Source organism: Hyperolius riggenbachi, chromosome 8 (assembly GCF_040937935.1).
Source record: "Hyperolius riggenbachi isolate aHypRig1 chromosome 8, aHypRig1.pri, whole genome shotgun sequence".
NCBI lineage: Eukaryota > Metazoa > Chordata > Amphibia > Anura > Hyperoliidae > Hyperolius > Hyperolius riggenbachi.
The window spans coordinates 268,114,347-268,136,678 of NC_090653.1; the positions used below are offsets into that span (position 1 = coordinate 268,114,347).

At 48.3% G+C, this 22,332-nt stretch overlaps 1 protein-coding gene across 1 annotated transcript in view; it reads left to right on the plus strand.

Annotated features, from left to right (window-relative positions):
• Positions 1-20,991, plus strand: part of LOC137528559 (ficolin-1-B-like) — a 92,025-nt gene extending 71,034 nt beyond the window's left edge. Inside the window, exons 9-10 of the mRNA XM_068249900.1 lie at positions 20,372-20,506; positions 20,609-20,991. Coding sequence (XP_068106001.1) covers positions 20,372-20,506; positions 20,609-20,850 — 377 coding nt within the window. The 3' untranslated portion in view covers positions 20,851-20,991. The remainder of the gene's footprint in view (positions 1-20,371; positions 20,507-20,608) is intronic.
• Positions 20,992-22,332: the final 1,341 nt, after the last annotated feature.

Here is a 22,332-nt window from a genome sequence, read left to right on the forward strand (position 1 = left end):
ATCGTGAAGCAAAGGATAGTCGAGAGTTCAGGCAAGGTTCATACACTTCCTATCTATGTGTGAAATCCCCAGTTTCCTCTTGGATCAAATCACACCGGAACTATCTAAGGTCTGAGAGCTTAACCGCAAAGTTTCAGCAACAGCAGACAATGATGCACTGACAGTTTAGGCCTTAAATACAGACAGAGCATTCACAAGTTCCGCCCAACAGATTCCAGCCTATCAGTGCCAAAAGTCAGCCCAGCCCTGGTCAGCTGACTCGCCTCCTCAAAGCATAAAGGTCCTGCCTCCTGGTGCGCGCGAGTGCTGCCCTGCTTTGATGGACTCTGGAAAGACCTGACCTGGTGGGAAGCGATGCCGAGGAGGCGGCGGCAGAATCCGCCGTGATGTCAGACGCGAGAGCGGCAGTCGCGTCGCTCTCCGCTGCAGAGGTAATTTTGCTGTTACTGACATTACCCCCCTGAGGCGTGGCCTCCGGACACGCCCCTGAAGCACATTCAGGATGCAACAAATGAAACTGTTGTTTTAATTCTATAGCGTGTAAATGCCGAGCCGGGACCCATGACCTCTCCTCAGGACCATATCCCTTCCAGTGGACCAAATACTGTAACGAGTTCTGCACCCTACGAGAATCTAAAATCTCTTCCACCTCATACTCAGGTTCTCCATTGATAATTACCGGGGGGGGGGGGGGAGGACTCAGGATATACAACTGGTTTAAGCAAAGAAACGCGGATAGACTTAACTCCTTTCATGGTAGCTGGAAGGGCGACTTTGTATGCTACTATTGATTTTTTCCGAAATGGGGTATGGCCCAATATACTTAGGCCCCAACTTAACTGATGGCTCTCTTAGGGCTATGTGGCGTGTGGAAACCCATACCATGTCTCCCGGGGTAAAGTCCCGTTCAGGTGAACGCTTCCTATCAGCCTGTCTCTTTTGTGTATTAAAGGCTTTTTCCAGGTTGGCTCTTACCAACAACCAAATCCTTTTACACGACTTTTGCCAGTTGTCTAATGCTGGAAAAAGAGAATTGAACGTTGGTGTAACGATCGGTGTCGGCACACAGAGAGAATCTGATTATTGGTGATCTGCAGTATCACCAAGAATATATACCTGATTATTGATGATCTGCAGAGTCACCGATAATCTAAGTATAACTAACCTCTGGACACCTTTATAATGTGAGTGTTTGGTGCAACAGTAATGATTTTGAGTAAGACCACCCGAGGGGCAGGTGGTCTCAGGCAGTATGGGCGATACTGCCTTTTGAGAAGTGCAAAAACCGTCCAACAGCCTGAGACCTCCAAAGGGGTGGAGTCCCAGGCTGAAGGTAGGAAGAACCTGTGAGTGAGTGACACCTGAAAGGTGGATGTCACTAGCAGGTCTGGAGACTATCTCTTAAGGAGAGAGATAGCTCTCAAGGTCAGGCAAGCCAGGTCGGCAACACACAGACAGACAAGGTACATAGACAGAAGGCTGATTCGGTATCCAAAGGCGGGCAGGGTTTGGCAACAGGTAATCAGAGATGCATAGGAACCGAATCAGAAAGCAGAGGGATAGTCAGGAATGCAATAGGTCATAACAGATATCAACAATGCCTAGACTTAGGTGTGAGGACCGTGGTCTCTACACCCTGGAACTAGTCTGGAGTATAATATGATGGTACAGAGTATTCCTAGACTTGGGTGTGAGGTCCGTGGTCTCGACACCCTGGAACTAGTCTGGAGAATAACAGAATGATAACACAGAGTCCCTAATCTTGGGTGTGAGGTCCGTGGTCTCGACACCCTGGAACTAGTCTGAAGTATAACAGAATGATAACACAGAGTCCCTAATCTTGGGTGTGAGGTCCGTGGTCTCGACACCCTGGAACTAGTGTGAAGTATAACAGAATGATAACACAGAGTCCCTAATCTTGGGTGTGAGGTCCGTAGTCTCAACACCCTGGAACTAGTCTGAAGTATAACACAATAATACACAGAAGTAATCTGGCTCAGTGTGAATTCCCAGGTCCTCCTGGTCTAACACACTGTAGGATCTGACTAAGGTCTGAGTGCTTCCACGTAGTGTTCGCAACGGCAGACAACTTGAGACTGACCAGCAGTGACTATATATAGCGCGGCGCTCTCCGGCGCCACCCATCCGCGATCAACCAATAGCCACTTGCTTTGAGGTCAGCTGACCAACCTGGTCAGCTGATCCCTCCTTGTTTGTCATAAAGGTTCTGCCTCTCAGCGCGCGCGCGCGCATTCCTCAGCCTGTGTGAACTAACAGGCCCAGCCACACCAGACAACCGCCGCGTTGGACGTGGAATCAGCCGCCTTGCCGCCAGTACACGCGGCGGCTTTTCCGCGTTTTATCACAGTTGGTAAGGGGCAAAATTTTGGTGACTTTCCAGAAACCACCTGAAATGGAGAGTACCCCGAGGAAGCGTTACGCAGATTATTGTGGGCGAACTCCACAAAGGGAAGAAACTTTACCCAATCCTGCTGTGAATCAGCCACATAGCATCGGAGGAACTGCTCCAGTGACTGATTCATTCTCTCGGTCTGGCCATTAGTCTGAGGGTGAAAACCCAAGGAAAAAGACAGAGTGAGGCCCAAATGTTGACAAGATGCCCGCCACAACTTCGACACAAATCGTACCACCCTATCAGACACAATATTAACTGGTATTCTGTGCAAACGGAAGATATGAAAGATAAACACATCTGCCAACTCTTGGGCCAAGGGAAGCTTTTTTAATGGAACAAAATGGACCATTTTACTAAAACGGTCTACAATAACCCAGATCATCGTATTCCCCTCAGAATTGGGGAGTTCTCCCACAAAATCCATGGATATGTGGGTCCATGGTTCTGTGAGAGTGGGTAATGACTGCAACATACCCGCAGGAGCCTGTCTAGATGGCTTACTGCGAGCACAGATGGTACAAGAGGTGACAAATTCCTTGCAGTCATTTCTCCATGAAGGCCACCATACACTGCGAGACAAGAGCTCCTCAGTCCTGCCTATACCAGGATGCGTTCTTGTGGCTGTGAAACATCTGTAGCACCTGTAACCGCAGATGCAACGGAACAAACAACATCCCCTCTGGTTTCCCCTCTGGAGTTTCAGACTGATATTGCTGCAGTGTGACTGCCAAGTCCTCTATGGGTTCTGTGGCTGCTATCACAATATGTTCCGGCAAGATGTTCACAGGGAGTGAGTGCTGTACTGTCTCTGGTTCGAAACAACGGGATAATGCATCGGCCTTTACATTTTTATTACCTGGTTTATACGTAATTATGAATCGGAATCGCGAAAAGAAGAGTGCCCATCGAGCTTGTCTCGGATTGAGCCTCTTGGCGCCTTCAATATATTCCAGATTCTTGTGATCTGTGTAAACTGTAATAACATTTTCTGCCCCCTCCAGCCAGTGTCGCCACTCCTCAAATGCCATTTTTATGGCCAAAAGCTCCCTGTTCCTGATGTCGTAATTTCTCTCTGCTGGGGAGAACTTACGGGAAAAGAAAGCACAGGGGTGTAAGCGCCCCTGAGACCCCGAATATTGGGACAGTACAGCCCCTAGTGTTGGGCGAACAGTGTTCGCCACTTTTCGGGTTCTGCAGAACATCACCCTGTTCGGGTGATGTTCGAGTTCGGCCGAACACCTGACGGTGCTCGGCCAAACCGTTCGGCCACATGGCCAAACTAAGAGCGCATGGCCGAACGTTCCCCGAACGTTCGGCTAGCGCTGTGATTGGCCGAACGGGTCACGTGGTTCGGGCCCGAACGCGCTCTGATTGGCCGAACGGTCACGTGGTTCGGGTAAATAAATACCCGAACCACATCATATCTCTGCCATTTGTCTGTGGGTTTAGCTTTGGGTAGGCAGGCAGGGTAGTTCGCTCTCCAGCCACGCTAGCCAGGGTCCCCCCCAGTCATTGTGTGTCGCTGCTGGGAACAGTAGTACACCGCTCGCTCAGCCACACTATATATAGCATTGTTTACTGCCACTGTGTACCTCGCTTAGCCACGCTATATATAGCATTGTGTTTTCTGACACTCTGTGTACACGGCTTAGCCTGACTAATATAGCATTGTGTGTACTGCCACTGTGCACCTCGCTCAGCCACGCTATATATAGCATTGTGTTTTCTGACACTCTGTGTACACGGCTTAGCCTGGCTATATAGCATTGTGTGTACTGCCACTGTGCACCTCGCTCAGCCACGCTATATATAGCATTGTGTTTTCTGACACTCTGTTTACACGTCTTAGCCTGACTATATAGCATTGTGTGTACTGCCACTGTGCACCTCGCTCAGCCACGCTATATATTGCATTGTGTTTACTGCCACTCTGTGTACACCGCTCAGCCAGACTATATACCGTTGTTTACTGACACTCTGTGTACACCGCTCAGCCAGACTATATACCATTGTTTACTGACACTCTGTGTACACCGCTCAGCCAGACTATATACCATTGTTTACTGACACTCTGTGTACACCGCTCAGCCAGACTATATACCATTGTTTACTGACACTCTGTGTACACCGCTCAGCCAGACTATATTGCATTGTTTACTGACACTCTGTGTACACGGCTTAGCCAGACTATATACCATTGTTTACTGACACTCTGTGTACACCGCTCAGCCAGACTATATACCATTGTTTACTGACACTCTGTGTACACCGCTCAGCCAGACTATATACCATTGTTTACTGACACCCTGTGTACACCGCTCAGCCAGACTATATTGCATTGTTTACTGACACTCTGTGTACACGGCTTAGCCAGACTATATACCATTGTTTACTGACACTCTGTGTACACGGCTCAGCCAGACTATATACCATTGTTTACTGACACCCTGTGTACACCGCTCAGCCAGACTATATTGCATTGTTTACTGACACTCTGTGTACACGGCTCAGCCAGACTATATACCGTTGTTTACTGACACTCTGTGTACACCGCTCAGCCAGACTATATACCATTGTTTACTGACACTCTGTGTACACCGCTCAGCCAGACTATATTGCATTGTTTACTGACACTCTGTGTACACGGCTCAGCCAGACTATATAGCATTGTTTACTGACACTCTGTGTACACTGCTCAGCCAGACTATATACCATTGTTTACTGCCACTCTGATTCTGCTGGGAACAGTAGTACACCGCTCGCTCAGCCAGACTATATAGCATTGTGTTTACTGCCACTCTGTGTACACCGCTCAGCCACACTATACAGCATTGCGTACTCTGCCAGTCAGTGTGTATATTGCTGGGATCAGTAATACTCCACTCACCGTCAACCACTATATGAGCTCAACATGAGTTCCCCAGAGACCTCCGCTGTGAGCAGCACTCCCAACAACAGCAACAGCCAACGCCCCACGCAAGCTATAACATCCACCCCAGCAGCCAGTGGTCAGCAGCAGCCCTCCCCGGAGGAGAACGTTGTGTCCATCGGTCCGTGGCCAGAGCGATTAATGAGGGCTGCCATTGAGGAGATGATGGGGCCTGATGTGGAGGAGGAGGTCTGGCTCAGGCCAGCATCCCAAGTTAATGTTGAGGACGATGAGGGGTCTGTGTCTGGGGATGTTGGGGTGGCAGAGGTGGTGGGTGGGTCAGACTCAGGAGAAGAGTTGTATGATGAGGATGATGATCGGGACCATCTGTATGTGCCTCAGAGTCCGACCCCGGAAAACATGTTGTATCGTGTGTTTAGGTACTAAAATCTGCGTTCCCAGTAGTGTTGGGCGAACAGTGTTTGCCACTGTTCGGGTTCTGCAGAACATCACCCTGTTCGGGGTGACTATATAGCAGACTATATAGCATTGTGTTTAATGCCACTCTGTGTACACGGCTCAGCCACACTATATAGCATTGTGTTTACTTCCACTCTGTGTCTGCTGGGAACAGTAGTACACCGCTCACCCGCCACTGTATAGCATTGTGCTCTGTGTCGCTGCTGGCAATAGTGGTACACCGCTCACCCACCACTGTATAGCATTTCTGTACTGCCACTGTACTGCTGCCAGTCAGCGTGTACTTTAAGGATAAGTGAAATGAGGAAGAAATCCGGTGAAAGAGGGAGGGGCAAGGGAAGAGGTGTTTCCCCTGACGGTTCACGTACAGGCCACAGGGGAGCACCCAAGAAAACCCACTCAATACCGCCCATGTTGTCCAGGACAACAACCCTCACAGATCCAAAAGAACAGGACCAGATAATTACTTGGATGACCTCTCAAGCGTCCAGCAGTGGGTTAAGCAGCACCAGCACATCACGCACGAGGTCCGAGTCCTCAGCCAGTTACAAGGAGCCAGTGGGCACAAAGCTGACACAACCAGCAGCGACACCACGCACACAACTGCCAGATAACCAGACGACGTTGGAGTGAGCTGCGCAGAGGTTGTTCTGGGGAGCTCTACTCCACGGCGGCGGCCCCCCACAATGACATATGACGAGTTTGAGGAGATGGAAGAGGAGGGTATGGACAATGTGGACATAGACCCAGATTTTGTTTGTGAATGAGAACATCGCCGTCGTAGCAGCAGCACAGATGAGTCTGTTGAGGAACCCACTGCTGCACGAGTTCGCCTTGTGCCACAAGGTAGGCGGCGCGCAATTTCAGGCACCGCAAGCATGGAAGTTCAAGTGAGAGGCAAAAGAGGCGCAAACAGAAATCGCCAGCAAGGCAGGTGCTCCAAAGTCTGGGCTTTCTTTGAAGACTGCACTGAGGATGTTACCATGGCGATTTGCAAGGTGTGCAAATCGCCATGAGCAGGGGGAAAAGTATTAACAACCTCTCCACCACCAGCATGAGCCGCCACATTCTATCCAAACATCCCACTCTGTGGGCAAACGCGGCAGGACAGGGTACCACCAGCAACACTGCCTCCCTTGGGTTCACCAGACTCACCACCAGACCCGCCTCAGCAGCAGCAGTAGCCCAGCCATTGCGTGGTTCACAACATGCACAAACATCAGACGATGCTGACACTGTCACTTTCCGGACTAGTGCTCTTGAGGTCTCCCAGTGTTCATCAAACACAAGAACCAACAGCCCTTCGGTGTGCAGCCCTACGGTTGAGTTGTCTGTCTCTGAGATGTTTGAGCGCAAGAGGAAATTGCCAGCAAATGACCCCCGGGCCGTGGCAGTAACAGCCAGCCAGCATAGCCAAGCTTCTGGCCTGCGAAATGCTGCCATATCGAGTGGTGGAGACAAACAGCTTCAAGGGCATGATGTCAGTGGCCATCCCACGTTACGTGGTTCCCAGCAGTGCCTGAGTTGCATGAGCACGTGGTCAGCAAAATAACCCGAAGCTTGAAGAATGCCGTTGCCTGCAAGGTTCACCTCACCACTGACACCTGGACGAGTGCGTTCGGCCAGGGTCTATACATCTCCCTTACCGCGCACTGGGTGAACCTTGTGGAGCCTGGCAGCGATTCCTCACCTGCTACGGCGCGGGTGTTGCCCACGCCGCAAACAGCTGCACCGCCGTCCCTCCCACTGGATAACAACAGCAGCACCTACCTCTCTGACTCCTTCTCCTCCAACGCATCTCAAAGCTGTACCTCATCCGGAAACGCTAACCCAGCACCAGCAGCAGTAGGATCGTGGAAGCAGTGCAGCACAGCTGTTGGCATGCGTCAGCAAGCGTTGCTGAAGCTGATCTGCCTTGGGGATAAGCAGCACACAGGGGAGGAAATTTGGAGGGGAATAAAGGAACAGACGGATTTGTGGCTGGCACCGCTGGACCTGAAACCGGGCATGAAGCTAGACACCTGGCACGAACTGGCAATGTACGCAATAGAGGTGCTGGCTTGCCCGGCAGCCAGCGTTATGTCGGAACGCTGTTTCAGTGCTGCCGGAGGCATCGTCACAGATCGGCGTATCCGCCTCTCCACAGAAAATGCAGACCGTCTGACTCAAATTAAAATGAATCAATCCTGGATTGGAAATGACTACGCAACACTCCAGGACCCCAACCAAGTAACATGACCAATGAACATCTGGGATGGTGTAGCGTTTCCGGTCCCTGTTTATTGAACCTCTCATCTGTATTACATTTATGACTGCATGGCGGCAAAAAGCATTGCTGCTATATCCGCACGCTTTTTGTCCTCATGCAAGGCCTGGGTTGTTGTGTCTCAAAAAGCATGGCCTTCTCCTCCTGCGCCTGCTCCTGTTCCATCACGTCTGCTGCTGCTGGGTTAGCGTTGCCGCGTGGTCCCTGTTTATTGAACCACTTATTTTTATTACATTTATGACTGCATGGCGGTACAAAGCATGCTATCCGCACGCTTTTTGTCCTCATGCAAGGCCTGGGTTGTTGTGTCTCACAAAGCGTGGCCTTCTCCTCCTGCGCCTCCTCCTGTTCCATCACGTCTGCTGCTGCTGGGTTAGCGTTGCCGCGTGGTCCCTGTTTATTGAACCACTTATCTTTATTACATTTATGACTGCATGGCGGTACAAAGCATGCTATCCGCACGCTTTTTGTCCTCATGCAAGGCCTGGGTTGTTGTGTCTCACAAAGCGTGGCCTTCTCCTCCTGCGCCTCCTCCTGTTCCATCACGTCTGCTGCTGCTGGGTTAGCGTTGCCGCGTGGTCCCTGTTTATTGAACCACTTATCTTTATTACATTTATGACTGCATGGCGGTACAAAGCATGCTATCCGCACGCTTTTTGTCCTCATGCAAGGCCTGGGTTGTTGTGTCTCACAAAGCGTGGCCTTCTCCTCCTGCGCCTCCTCCTGTTCCATCACGTCTGCTGCTGCTGGGTTAGCGTTGCCGCGTGGTCCCTGTTTATTGAACCACTTATCTTTATTACATTTATGACTGCATGGCGGTACAAAGCATGCTATCCGCACGCTTTTTGTCCTCATGCAAGGCCTGGGTTGTTGTGTCTCACAAAGCGTGGCCTTCTCCTCCTGCGCCTCCTCCTGTTCCATCACGTCTGCTGCTGCTGGGTTAGCGTTGCCGCGTGGTCCCTGTTTATTGAACCACTTATCTTTATTACATTTATGACTGCATGGCGGTACAAAGCATGCTATCCGCACGCTTCTTGTCCTCATGCAAGGCCTGGGTTGTTGTGTCTCACAAAGCGTGGCCTTCTCCTCCTGCGCCTCCTCCTGTTCCATCACGTCTGCTGCTGCTGGGTTAGCGTTGTCGCGTGGTCCCTGTTTATTGAACCACTTATCTTTATTACATTTATGACTGCATGGCGGTACAAAGCATGCTATCCGCATGCTTCTTGTCCTCATGCAAGGCCTGGGTTGTTGTGTCTCAAAGCGTGGCCTTCTCCTCCTGCGCCTCCTCCTGTTCCATCACGTGTGCTGCTGCTGGTGCTGGGTTAGCGTTACCGGTCCCTTTTCGTGGAACCTCTTCTCTGTATTACATTTATGACTGCATGGCGAAAAAAAGCATGTTACCTGTGCAAAGAAACATGACATTTTCCACATTTAAAAGACAGTTTTTCCTTTGAAACTTTACAATCAATTTTCTCAAAAACTATAAGCTCTTTTTGCTAAATTTTTTTCCCTCTTGTACCCACTCCCAAGGTGCACATGCCCTGTAAATTTGGTGTATGTAGCATGTAAGGAGGCTTTACAAAGCACAAAAGTTCGGGTCCCCATTGACTTCCATTATGTTCGGAGTTCGGCTCGAACACCCGAACATCGCGGCCATGTTCGGCCTGTTCGGCCCGAACCCGAACATCTAGATGTTCGCCCAACACTAACAGCCCCCACCCCAACTTCGGAGGCATCTACTTCCACAATAAATGGGTGTGAGATGTCTACGTGATGTAAAATGGGAGCAGCACAGAACAGGGATTTAAGCTGATTAAAGGCCTCGCAGGCTTCCTGAGACCAATTGTAAGTATCAGCCCCTTTCTTAGTTAAATTGGTGAGAGGTGCCACTACTGACGAAAATCCCTTGATAAACTTTCTATAGTAGTTTGCGAAACCTAGGAAGCGTTGGAGCGCCTTCAGACCAGCAGGCTGAGGCCACTCCAGCACTGCGGAAACTTTCTTGGGATCCATAGATCAACCATGCGCGGAGATGATGTACCCCAAGAAGGCGATATCAGACACCTCAAACAGACATTTCTCCAGTTTTGCATACAAATGATTATCTCGGTGTTTACTCAATACAAACTTTACATGATCCCTGTGTTCCTCAAGGTTGCGAGAGTATATCAGGATGTCATCCAAATATATGACGACAAACCGTCCCAAGACATCCCTAAAAATTTCATTAACAAATTCCTGGAAGACCGCAGGGCCATTACACAACCCGAAGGGCATCACCAAGTACTCGTAATGCCCATCGGGTGTGTTGAATGCGGTCTTCCATTCATCCCCCTGTCTGATTCGAATCACTTGCGCCCCAGAAACTTGAGAAAACAAATCGTCAATTAAGGGTAGTGGATAATGGTTGGGAATCGTTATCTTATTAAGTGCCCTATAATCAATACACGGGCGCAATCCACCTTTTTTCTGGACAAAGAAAAAACCCGCCCCTGCTGGTGACTTAGAGGGACGGATAAACCCTTTCTCAAGTTGTTCTGGACCTGAGAGGTTATGCAAGTGTCCCCTGGGGGGCATGGTACCTGGACTCAGATCAATGGGGCAATCAAACTCTCTGGGTGGGGGAAGCTTATCAGCTGCTTGTGGGCAGAAAACATCTGAGAATTTTAAATAAGGAGAAGGAACACCCTCCATAACAACCTTAGTGGAACACAGGGAAACTTTCTCTAGACAGGAAGATTGACAAGCGAGGGACCAGGAGGGGACCAGGACAGTAAAGCTGGCCATACACTGGCCCGATCACTGGGATCAAATCTGCTGCCAATCGTTCGGGCTAAACGCACCCACCGATCCGATTTCCTCCCAAAATCGGATCGGTCCGTCAATCGTGCCGTGCGCAAAAATACCGTTGATCGCCCGCGGGTAGGGAGCGCGTCGCTAGCGGCGGCCGATCCGATCAGGTATACATTACCTGACGCTGGCTCCCGGGCATCTTCTCCGCGCTGCACCGCTCTGTTCCTGCTTCCATCCCAGCGTACATTAACTTCCTGTGTCACTGCAGTGACCAGGAAGTTCAGATAGAGGGCGCTCTATTTGAACTTCCTGGTCACAGAGTGACACAGTGTACGCTGGGATGCGGTGCGGGGTGCAGCGCGGAGAAGAGGACCCGGAGCCAGCTTTAGGTAATGTATACGGGGGGGGGGGGGGGGGGGGACAGGCGGCAGGAGCAGCTCAACAGATTGTGATCGGTTTGAGGCTGAAACCGATTCACAATCTGTTTGCAGTAAAGGCAGCCACACGATCCCTCTCTGATCAGATTCGATCAGATAGGGATCTGTCAGCTGGTTGATCTAATGGCAAATCGACCAGTGTATGGCTACCTTAATTGTCCCGTGTTCCAGTGAACTTGGGAGAGTGTTGTCGTAACCATTGGAGCCCTAAAACAATAATTGTGGAGGACATCTGTAGCACATAGAATTGCAGTTCCTCCCTATGCAAAACTCCCACATGACAGGTGAGAAGAGGAGTTTGCGAGAGGGGTTGCTTGTTCTGCAGTGGAGAGTCATCAATAGCGGTAACGTAGATTTGCCTGTCTAAAGGGAGTATAGGAATGTCCCACTTAGAAACCAGACTCAGATCAATAAAGTTAGCTGCAGAACCCGAATCCACAAAGGCCTGCGTACTAAAATCCTGACTGTAACGATTGGTGTCAGCGAGAACAGATTTCTCTGATTATTGGTGATCTGCAGTATCACCAATAATACGGATGCTATACCTGATTATGTGTGATCTGCAGAATCACCAATAATACTGGTATAGCCAGAAACAGGACAACCAATGTAAGGGTAGGTGTTTGGTGCAACAGTAATGATAGAGATACTCCCTTTCCCAGAGGAGCTGGGAGAGAGGAATATCTCTATATAACACAGGAATACAAACTCCAGCAAGCTGGAGATACAGACAATAGTGAAATAGTTCACCCGAGGAGCGGGTAGAACTATGTTTAAACAAGCGTACTGATCACCAGAGGAGTGGGTGATTCAGACTGTAGTGTAGTCACTATCACCTGAGGGGCAGATAGAGAGGATAGTACTGTAGTGACTAATCACCTGCGGAGCAGGTGATAAAGACTGTACTGCAGCAACTGACCACCTGAGGAGCAGGTGATTCACACTGTACTGCAGCTACTGACCACCTGAGGAGCAGGTGATTCAGACTGTACTGCAGTTACTGACCACCTGAGGAGCAGGTGATTCAGACTGTACTGTAGCTACTGACCACCCGAGGAGCAGGGGATTCAGATAGTACTGCAGCTAGTAATCTCCTGAGGAGCAGGTGATTCAGGTTGTACTGCAGCTACTGACCACCTGAGGGGCAGGTGATTCAGATAGTACTGCAGCTAGTATTCACCTGTGAAGCAGGTGAAGCTAGCAGAGGATCCCTCACCAGTGACTAGGCTCACTGGTGAGGGCAGGAGAGTCAGACAAGCAGATTTGGCAACAAGCGGACAGATACCGTACAGAGACAGAAAGCTAGATCAGAGTAGTGTTTCAGGCAGAGTCGGCAACTATATATCAGATAGGCAAAGGTACAGGATCAGTAAACAGAAGAGTAGTCAAGCTAGCAGAAGGTCATAACAAATAATACAATTCAATTAGTACTTTAAGCTATCAACAGAATCTGGCTCCTGCTGGTTCTAGCACACTTTGGGATCTGACTAGGTCTGAGTGCTAACACGTAGCATTTGCAACAGCAGACGCGGAGCAACTGAATGACCTGTCCTATATATACTGCAAGCGCTCCACAGCGCCGCCCCAGTCACTCAGCCAATCCGGAGCATAGCTGGAGTCAGCTGATTGCCTGATTAGCTGACTCCCATTCTAGTTGCATAAAGGTCCTGTCGCCTGGCGCGCGCTCGCGCATAGCCCTTAGTCTATGAGCAATAGAAGGACCAGGCAAAGCACCAGCATGTAACTGCGTGGCGGAGACCGCCGGCTGCGACGCGGAGATAGCCGCCATGCTGCTTGCTGCTGCGGCCGTATCTCCGCTATCCATTACACTGACCCTTCCATGTCACAGAACAAGGCAATAACACTTTGGAAAACTTCGGAGGTAAAACAGGTTCGCCTAGGGTAGTACCTCCAACTACACCTAGGCGGAGAAGTTTTCTGCCTTCTTACTGCTATTCTGTATGAGATGCCCTTTTTCTCCACAGTACAAACAAAGGCCCTCCTTACGCCTACGTGTCTTCTCTGTCTCCGACAACTTTGAGTGACCGATCTGCATTGGCTCATCCAAAGTAGTCGTGACCAGTGGGGTGGAGACAACAGTTCTGGGAACCCCCCGTGACCTGCCTTGTTTATAATACCGTACCCTGGGATCAATCTTTATAGCTAAAGAAATAGCCTCATCTAATGACTTGGGTTCAGGATGGCTGATCATGATGTCACTAACTAAATCAGACAACCCTGACAAAAAATAGTCCAATAAAGCGTAATGTTCCCATCTGGAAGAGACTGCCCACTTTCTGAACTGTGAGGCGTAATCTTCCACAGTACCATGCCCTTGGCGTAGCCTTTTTAACCACTTCACCACTGAGGGGTTTTACCCCTTGAGCACCAGAGCAATTTTCACCTTTCAGCGCTCCTTCCATTCATTCGTCTATAACTTTATCATTACTTATCACAATGAAATTAACTATACCTTGTTTTTTCTGCCACCAATTAGGCTTTCTTTAGGTGGGACATTATGCCAAGAATTATTTTATTCTAAATATGTTTTAATGGGAAAATAGGAAAAATGTGGGAAAAAATTAATTATTTTTCAGTTTTCGGCCATTATAGTTTTTAAATAATGCATGCTACTGTAATTAAAACCCATGAAATGTGTTTGCCCATTTGTCCCGGTTATAAAACCATTTAAATTATGTCCCTATCACAATGTTTGGCGCCAATATTTTATTTGGAAATAAAGGTGCATTTTTTTCAGTTTTGCGTCCATCCCTAATTACAAGCCAATAGTTTATAAAGTAACAGTGTTGTACCCTCCTAACATAAAAATTTAAAAAGTTCAGTCCCTAAGGTAACTATTTATGTATTTTTTTTCATTGTAAATTTTTTAATTTTTTTTTAATTGAAAAAAAAAAAATGGGGAGTGTGAGAGGTAATGAGTTAATGTTTTGTGTATAAGTAATGAATTTGTATGTGAAAAATGATTTAGGGTGTAGTTTTACTACTTGGTCACAAGATGGCAACAGTAACTTTTAGTTTAATGCGACCTCCAAGCGTCCTTCCGGACGCTTGGAGGAAGTACTAGGAGGCTGGGTAAGTTTTTTTTTTCCACAATGATCGCGCTGCTTAGCGGAAAAGCAGCGGATCATTGCGGGGCTTAGATCAAGGAAGGGGAATGAATTTTCCCGTTCATTGGTCTCCGGGCGAGCGGCGGCCGGCGTGTTTACGAGCGGGAGTGCACGCTACAGCGAGCGGGAGCGCGGGCACCGGCGGGAGGGCGGAAAGTACGGATTTCTCCATCCCTCGGGGTTAAAGAATGGAAAAAGGGACGGAGAAATTCGTACGGGCGGGGGTAAAGTGGTTAAATTCCTTTCTGCCGTGGCTGCAATATCTGGATCATCGTATATAGACCGCCATGGCATCAAAGAAAGCCTGAACTGAATTTAAAGCCTCATGACCCTCAGTCAGGTTGTAGGCCCATGTCTGCGAATCCCCAGTCAGCAAGGTTTTAATTAATGTTACCCGCTGTAACTCAGAGCCTGATGCAATGGGTCTCATTTCAAAGTATGATTTGCACCTATTTTTAAAATTTCTGAAGTCTGACTTATGCCCTGAAAATTTCTCAGGTAGAGCCATTTTAGGCTCACGGACCAGAGAGGGAGGCGATGATGATGCAGATCTCTGTGAATGATTAACGACTTCAGTCAAAGCGTTCAACTGAGCCTGTTGTGATGTCACAGTAGCATTTAACTGCGCTACGGCTGCGGTTAATGCTTGAATCTGAGCCTCCATAACAACTTTTTGGTCTGCTGTTATGTAACGGTTAGTGTCAGCTAGTGACAGAGTTCTGATTATTTGGTGATCTGCAGTATCACCACCAATAATACAGAAACTATATCTGATTATGTGGTGATCTGCAGAATCACCAATAATGCAGAAATAGTCACAGAAATGTCAGTACTTTAATCAGAGTGATCACACGTGTTTAGGTGCACAGTAGCTCCGGAGCACTCCCAAGTGATAGTCCCTGGCTGTGGGACTATCACCAGAACAGGAGAGGTCGTACAGGCAGGGTCGGTAACAGTGGCGCACCCAGAAAGCCCCGGGCCCCCCTGCAAAAAAAAATTTCGCGCCCGCCCCCCCCCCCCCCCCCCCGCTCGGGGACTTTTTGGGGGCAGGAGGGGTCGCAGCATAAGAGGAGAGCTGTGGCTGCAGATCAGTGGGGAGAGGGGAAATCCCCCCCCTCCCTCACCTCGGGCGCTCCCCCTCCTGCAATCAATAATTGGTGGTGCTCGTGGCAGCAACAGCGGTGGCGGCAGGCAAGCTAAGCACATACCTCCTTCTGGCCGGTCTCCGATCACCAAGTGCTTTATGGAACTTCCTGTGTAAACAGGAAGTTCTATGAAGCTCTTAGTGATCGGAGACCTCCGGCCAGAAGGAGGTATGTGCTCAGCTTGCCTGCAGCCGCCGCTGCGGCTGCCACGAGCACCACCAATGATTGCTTGCAGGAGGGGGAGCGCTAAGAGGAGAGCCCGAGGTGAGGGAGGGGGGGGATTTCCCCCCTCCCCAGCGATCTGCAGCCACAGCTCTCCTCTTATGCTGCGACCCCTCCTGCCCCCAAAAAGTCCCAGAGCGGGCCCTAGGGGGCCCCGGGCCCCCCCGCGATGGCAGGGGTCGCATCCCCTATTGTTACGCCAGTGGTCGGTAACTAGTCGGTCAGGCAGCAGTACAAAATCGGCAAACAGAACGTAGTCAGAGGATAGCCAAGGTCAGCAGCAATCAGATATGCGGAAGTACAGAATCAGAAGGCAAGAGCAGAGTCGAGGTCGAGCCGGCCGGGGTCGGCAACAAGACAGATAGGCAGAGTACAGAATCGTGAGGCAAAGGATAGTCGAGAGTTAAGGCAAGGTTCATACACATAAAGACAATATCAATTATAATTATAGCTATCAAACAATTCCTATCTATGTGTGAAATCCCCGGTTTCCTCCTGGATCAAAGCACACCGGAACTATCTAAGGTCTGAGAGCTTAACCGCAAAGTTTCAGCAACAGCAGACAATGATGCACTGACAGTTTAGGCCTTAAATACAGACAGAGCATTCACAAGTTCCGCCCAGCAGATTCCAGCCAATCAGTGCCAAAAGTCAGCACAGCCCTGTCAGCTGACCGGCAGGTCAGCTGACCTGACTCCTCAAAGCATAAAGGTCCTGTCTCCTGGTGCGCGCGAGTGCTGCCCTGCTTTGATGGACTCTGGAAAGACCTGACCTGGTGAGAAGCGATGCCGAGGAGGCGGCGGCGGAATCCGCCGTGATGTCAGGAGCGAGAGCGGCGGCCGCGTCCCTCTCCGCTGCAGAGGTAATTTTGCTGTTACTGACATGAATCAATTTTATTGGAATTCCACGTGAAAGACCAATACAAAGTGGTGTACACGTGAGAAGTGGAACGAAAATCATACATGATTCCAAACATTTTTTACAAATCAATAACTGCAAAGTGGGGTGTGCGTAATTATTCAGCCCCTTTTGGTCTGAGTGCAGTCAGATGCCCATAGACATTGCCTGATGAGTGCTAATGACTAAATAGAGTGCACCTCTGTGTAATCTAATGTTAGTACAAATACAGCTGCTCTGTGACGGCCTCAGAGGTTGTCTAAGAGAATCTTGGGAGCAACAGTCCAAAGAACACACCAGACAGGTCAGGGATAAATTTATTGAGAAATTTAAAGCAGGCTTAGGCTACAAAAATATTTCCAAACCTTGAACATCCTACGGAGCACTGTTCAAGTGATCATTCAGAAATGGAAGGCGTATGGTACAACTGTAAAGCTGTTTTGCAAAGAAGAGTGGGCAAGGATTTCAGTCTCTAGATGTACAAAGCTGGTAGAGACATACCCTAAAAGACCGGCAGCGTTAATTGCAGCAAAAGGTGGTTCTACAAAGTATTGACTCTGGGGGCTGAATAATTATGCACACACCACTTTGCAATTATTTATTTGTAAAAAATGTTTGGAATATTGTGTGATTTTCGATCCACTTCTCACATGTACACCACTTTGTGTTGGTCTTTCACGTGGGATTCCAATAAAACTGATTCATGTTTGTGGCAGTAATGTGACAAAATGTGGAAAACTTCAAGGGGGCCGAATACTTTTGCAAGCCACTGTATATGAGACCAAATGGAAGGCTGCAGAAAGGTGACTGAATTATAAATTCACACCGGAGCACACACTGGGGACTTTTGTTGAAACAAATATAGGAGGTCTTGGATTTATGACAAAAATGATATATTCAGGAGAATGCATGTAAGAAAACCTCTATTTCACTAACCTTTCCACTTCCCAAGGGCCAGAGCTGGAAAACTATGGGGATTACTGAAGAACCTGAAGCTGATCAAATTTTCTTTTTCACTTTGATCAAATCTGCCAGGGATCTATTGGTCCAACAAATCAGATCAATTGACTTTTGACCAATTTTGTGCAGTTTATCAATAAAAACACATGTTGGAAAATCTCCATGTGATGGGGGCAGGGGTGGTGGGGGATTGATGCACAGTATGATGCTGTGCAACGCTATAGGTAAAAGCTTTTGGGTTCAATCCCTGTCATCTAAATGGAAGCTTAGGGTTCCTTCGCACTAGGACGATTATCTGTGGATTCCCACTAATTGCTGAAGCGATAGTGCTTTTTAAAGTGCTAGCGCAATTGTAACCCTATGGCAGTAATCTCACTGCTCCGATTGCCGCCGATCACAGGCATTTCACGATTACCGGCAATCGCAAAACGTGTTGCCTGCAGCATTTCCTCACAATTCTGGAGCATTTGTGATACAATGCTTTAAAAAGCGCTAATCGCAATCGGCCGGAATCACGAGAGTGTATGGTAATTTTACCATGCTAATCGTGGTAAAATCATCCACACAAAACGTTTTGCCACTTTCAAGTGTATATAGGCCCACACCTGACACCAATCCAGTCTTGTAGATTAGGAGTCTGCATATCTGATTGTTGCCGACCTTGGCTATCCTCTGACTACGTTCTGTTTGGCGATTTTGTACTGCTGCCTGACCGACCAGTTACCGACCACCGGCGTAATAATAGGGGATGCGACCCCTGCCATTGTAGGGGGGCCCGGGGCCCCCCTAGGGCCCGCTCGGGGACTTTTTGGGGGCAGGAGGGGTCGCAGCATAAGAGGAGAGCTGTGGCTGCAGATTGGTGGGGAAGGGGCTCTCCTCTTAGCGCTCCCCCTCCTGCATGCAATCATTGGTGGTGCTCGTGTGTGACTCCTAATCTACAAGACTGGATTGGTGTCAGGTGTGGTGAATGCTAATCTGCCTCTCTATAAACATACTTATCAGTGTAGAGCTCACTTCAATCAATTTGATAAAGTATAGGGTGTGTGGGTTGACTCTCATTATTCCTCATCTTGATATGAATGCTTCAGTGAGTGATATGCATGATTACAGTAATTACATTGTCAAATCTTACTAGAAGTCCAAACACTAAAGGTAGCCATACACTGGTCGATTTGCCATTAGATCGACCAGCTGACAGATCCCTATCTGATCGAATCTGATCAGAGAGGGATCGTATGGCTGCCTTTACTACAAACAGATTGTGAATCGATTTCAGCCTGAAACCGATTACAATCTGTGGAGCCGCCGCTGCCGCCTGTCCCCCCCCCCGCGCATACATTACCTGACGCTGGCTCCCGGGCATCTTCTCCGCATCTTCTCCACGCTGCACCCGCTCCATCCCGGCGCTTCCTGTGTCACTCTGTGACCAGGAAGTTCAAATAGAGCGCCCTCTATTTGAACTTCCTGGTCACTGCAGTGACAGGAAGCGCCGGGATGGAGCGGGTGCAGCGCGGAGAAGATGCGGAGAAGACGCCCGGGAGCCAGCGTCAGGTAATGTATACCTGATCGGATTGGCCGCCGCTAGTGACGCGCTCCCAACCCGCGGGCGATCGAGGGTAATTTCCCGCACGGTGCGATCGACGGACCGATCCGATTTTGGGAGGAAATCGGATCGGCGGTTGCGTTTAGCGCGAACGATTGGCAGCAGATTCGATCCCAGGATCGAATCTGCTGTCGAAACGGCCGCGAATCGGGCCAGTGTATGGCCACCTTAAGGGTCTGAGTCCACTAGTGCAGCTGTGCGCAGTTGTGTCCGCTTTTTAGAAACACATCAATGTTACAGATGCTGAAAAGCGGCCACAACTGCGTACAACTGCGCTCAACTGTGTTAGTGGGCTCAGGCCCTAATGAGTTATACAGTGCAATGTGATGCTTTATGATCTATTGACTATTACACACCTGAACATGACACCTTTATACAGTATTTCATTTGTGGTATGGATAATACTGAAATGTTGGATGTTTCTTTTGTCCTCCTTTGGATTGCTAAGAGATAGTTTTCATTGAACTTTGTTTTCTTTTGTTATTGAAAATCAATAAAAATCGTATTTTCCTAGCTTAGTAGTCCTGCTAAACTGGGCTGGATGTTCTAAAAATTACCCACTATTAGGTGTTCTGGGCAAAAGTTGTTGAAAACTAGTGATGGGCTTCTGAGTAATTCCAAGTAGCAAGATACTCCCTGTAATTTTCCTTTAAGTGCCAGCACCATTCAGCTCCAGCTATAGAGAAATAGGGCACAGCAGAGTTTTACATATCGGGCATTAGGCAGTCTAATGGAGCAGCAACACAAAAAAATATAATAAAAATGCGTTTACCTTCACTTATTAGTCTGATTTTACCCAGGCAATTACTATCTAATGGAGACCATGGTAAATAAATTCAGGCCGCGTTTTCTGGATTATTATGTTACGATAGTAAATCAGGCTCATTTCACTCTATAGCCCTGCAGCAAGTGTCTCGGTCATTGATGAAAAAAGGGGCAGCTGCAGAAATTCCCTCCAGCCAATCCTCTGCAGCCATTATGGGTGAGAACTGAGCTGGTGGTGGTGACCCCCGTGCTGCAATGCCTTCATTCTGCCTACTAAGACATGTGCAGTAGTGTGTCAGAAGCTGGGGAAACGCATTATACAGTATAAATAACATTATGGTAAAGCATTATTCCATAGATTACTCACCCATTCCTGTTCTGCTCTCACAGGGAAGTTCCAGCTCCGGGTGGATCTGCAAGATTTTGACAATAATGCTACTTACGCTGCATATAGCGGATTCAGAGTGGAGGGAGAGAAGGATCATTACCGGCTACGACTGGATAAATTTACAGGCGGCACTGCAGGTAATGTATCTGGCCTCACACACTGTGACATGGCATTAGTAGGCATTGCTCTGCATGTGACTCTTCTGTGACTTCCTGTGTTGCCTCTTTGTCTCTCTTCAGGTGACTCTCTGATGGGGCATAAAGATATGGCGTTCTCCACCAAAGACAGAGACAACGATAAAGATGACGATAAAGTCAGCTGTGCTACATATTTTTCAGGTGCCTGGTGGTTTAGAAGCTGCTATAACACACACCTGAATGGCAGATACCTGAGGAATGGTGGCAAAGGTGTAACCTGGGTTACATTCCGAGGCAGTGACTACTCCCTGAAGGTGACAGAAATGAAATTCCGCCCTGAATAGCAGGACATGAGTCTATGGAGGCATCTGGGTACAGAACACAAGCTCATTATTCCTGGCCAGTTCTTACTTGTCTAAAGCCTCATCTACACAGTACAATTTTCCGTCAGACTGGGTCCGTAATGCTGGGTACACACGTTGAGATTTCCCGCTCGATTTGCGGGATCGACCAGATCGATTTGATTGTTTCCAACATGCTCAATTGGAATTCGATCGTTCCTGCCGTCGATTTTGCATACTTAACATGCAAAATCGACGTCAGGAACGATCGAAATCCATTCGAGCATGTTGGAAATAATCGAATCGACCCGGTTGATCCCGCAAATCGAACGGGAAATCTCAACGTGTGTACCCAGCATTAGACGGATGTATAAGATAATTTCCAACTGGTCCAATAGGACTGTATTAGATTTTGCAATAGATTTTGGGTACTTATCAAAGCAAAATCTATCGCTAAATTGATCTGAAGCAATTTGGACGTCTACACACGATGCAATAGATCCGTCTATCTTATGGAAAATTGTACCGTGTAGATGAGGCTTAAGATAGATCACTTCTGCTGCACCAACATTTTTGCCCCTTATCTGCTCACTCTTATCTCTCAGAAAACAGAGAAAGGAGTAAATACCAACAAAGTCAAACAGATGCAGTTCCAAGTTCTCTGCCTCACAATCTCTGAAAATTAGCATATCCATAGCAGAAGTAGGTCATATCTCTCCCCTACCCCCTTTCAAGATATGCTTAGCTACCAAAATCAAAATTTCTTATTTGTCCATGAGTGACCTGGAGAATGCTATTACCATTCAGACATGCACCATATATGGTTTCTCATCTTTATACCTTGGCTTACTGCTGTGACATCTGATGATGATGTTAGAAACGAAAGCAGAACATTTGTGCGCCCTCTATTGGAAGAAACTCGGGCGCCGCCATAGGCGCCATTAAAAATATTGGCTATAGTGTGAAATTTTGGCACCCGATAAAATGCAAATTTCACACTAAGGACGCTTGATAAATAGCAAAAGTCAGACTATAGTCTCATTTTATAATAGCGTCTATGGCTGCACCCCAAAAATCATAACAATAGTGGCAGATTACAATAAAAGAGATATCCACAGAGGACAAAAGCTTGATGCACACCTATGATTGCTTGCTATGCCACAACATGGTTTTGACCTTAGACGGTGCAGCTTCCAGATGAGAAAACAGACTTAGTATATTATTGCACGAAGAGTAATGAATCCAGGAGCACTTATCATGAAACTCCAACACTTTTTAATGATTCTTCACATAAAAACCCAGTAGCAATCAAACAGTGATAAAAAAGATATACAATACTTATTGGACAGAATGGAGGTGTGGAGGAAGGTCAACGATCGTTTCGCCCAGCGGGCTTTCTCAAGACTGTGCATCAAACCCCAGCTACCCGTCCACTTTAAACCAGCTGGAACACCGAAGTGTCATTTTTGAGTCAGGTGCGTTCCA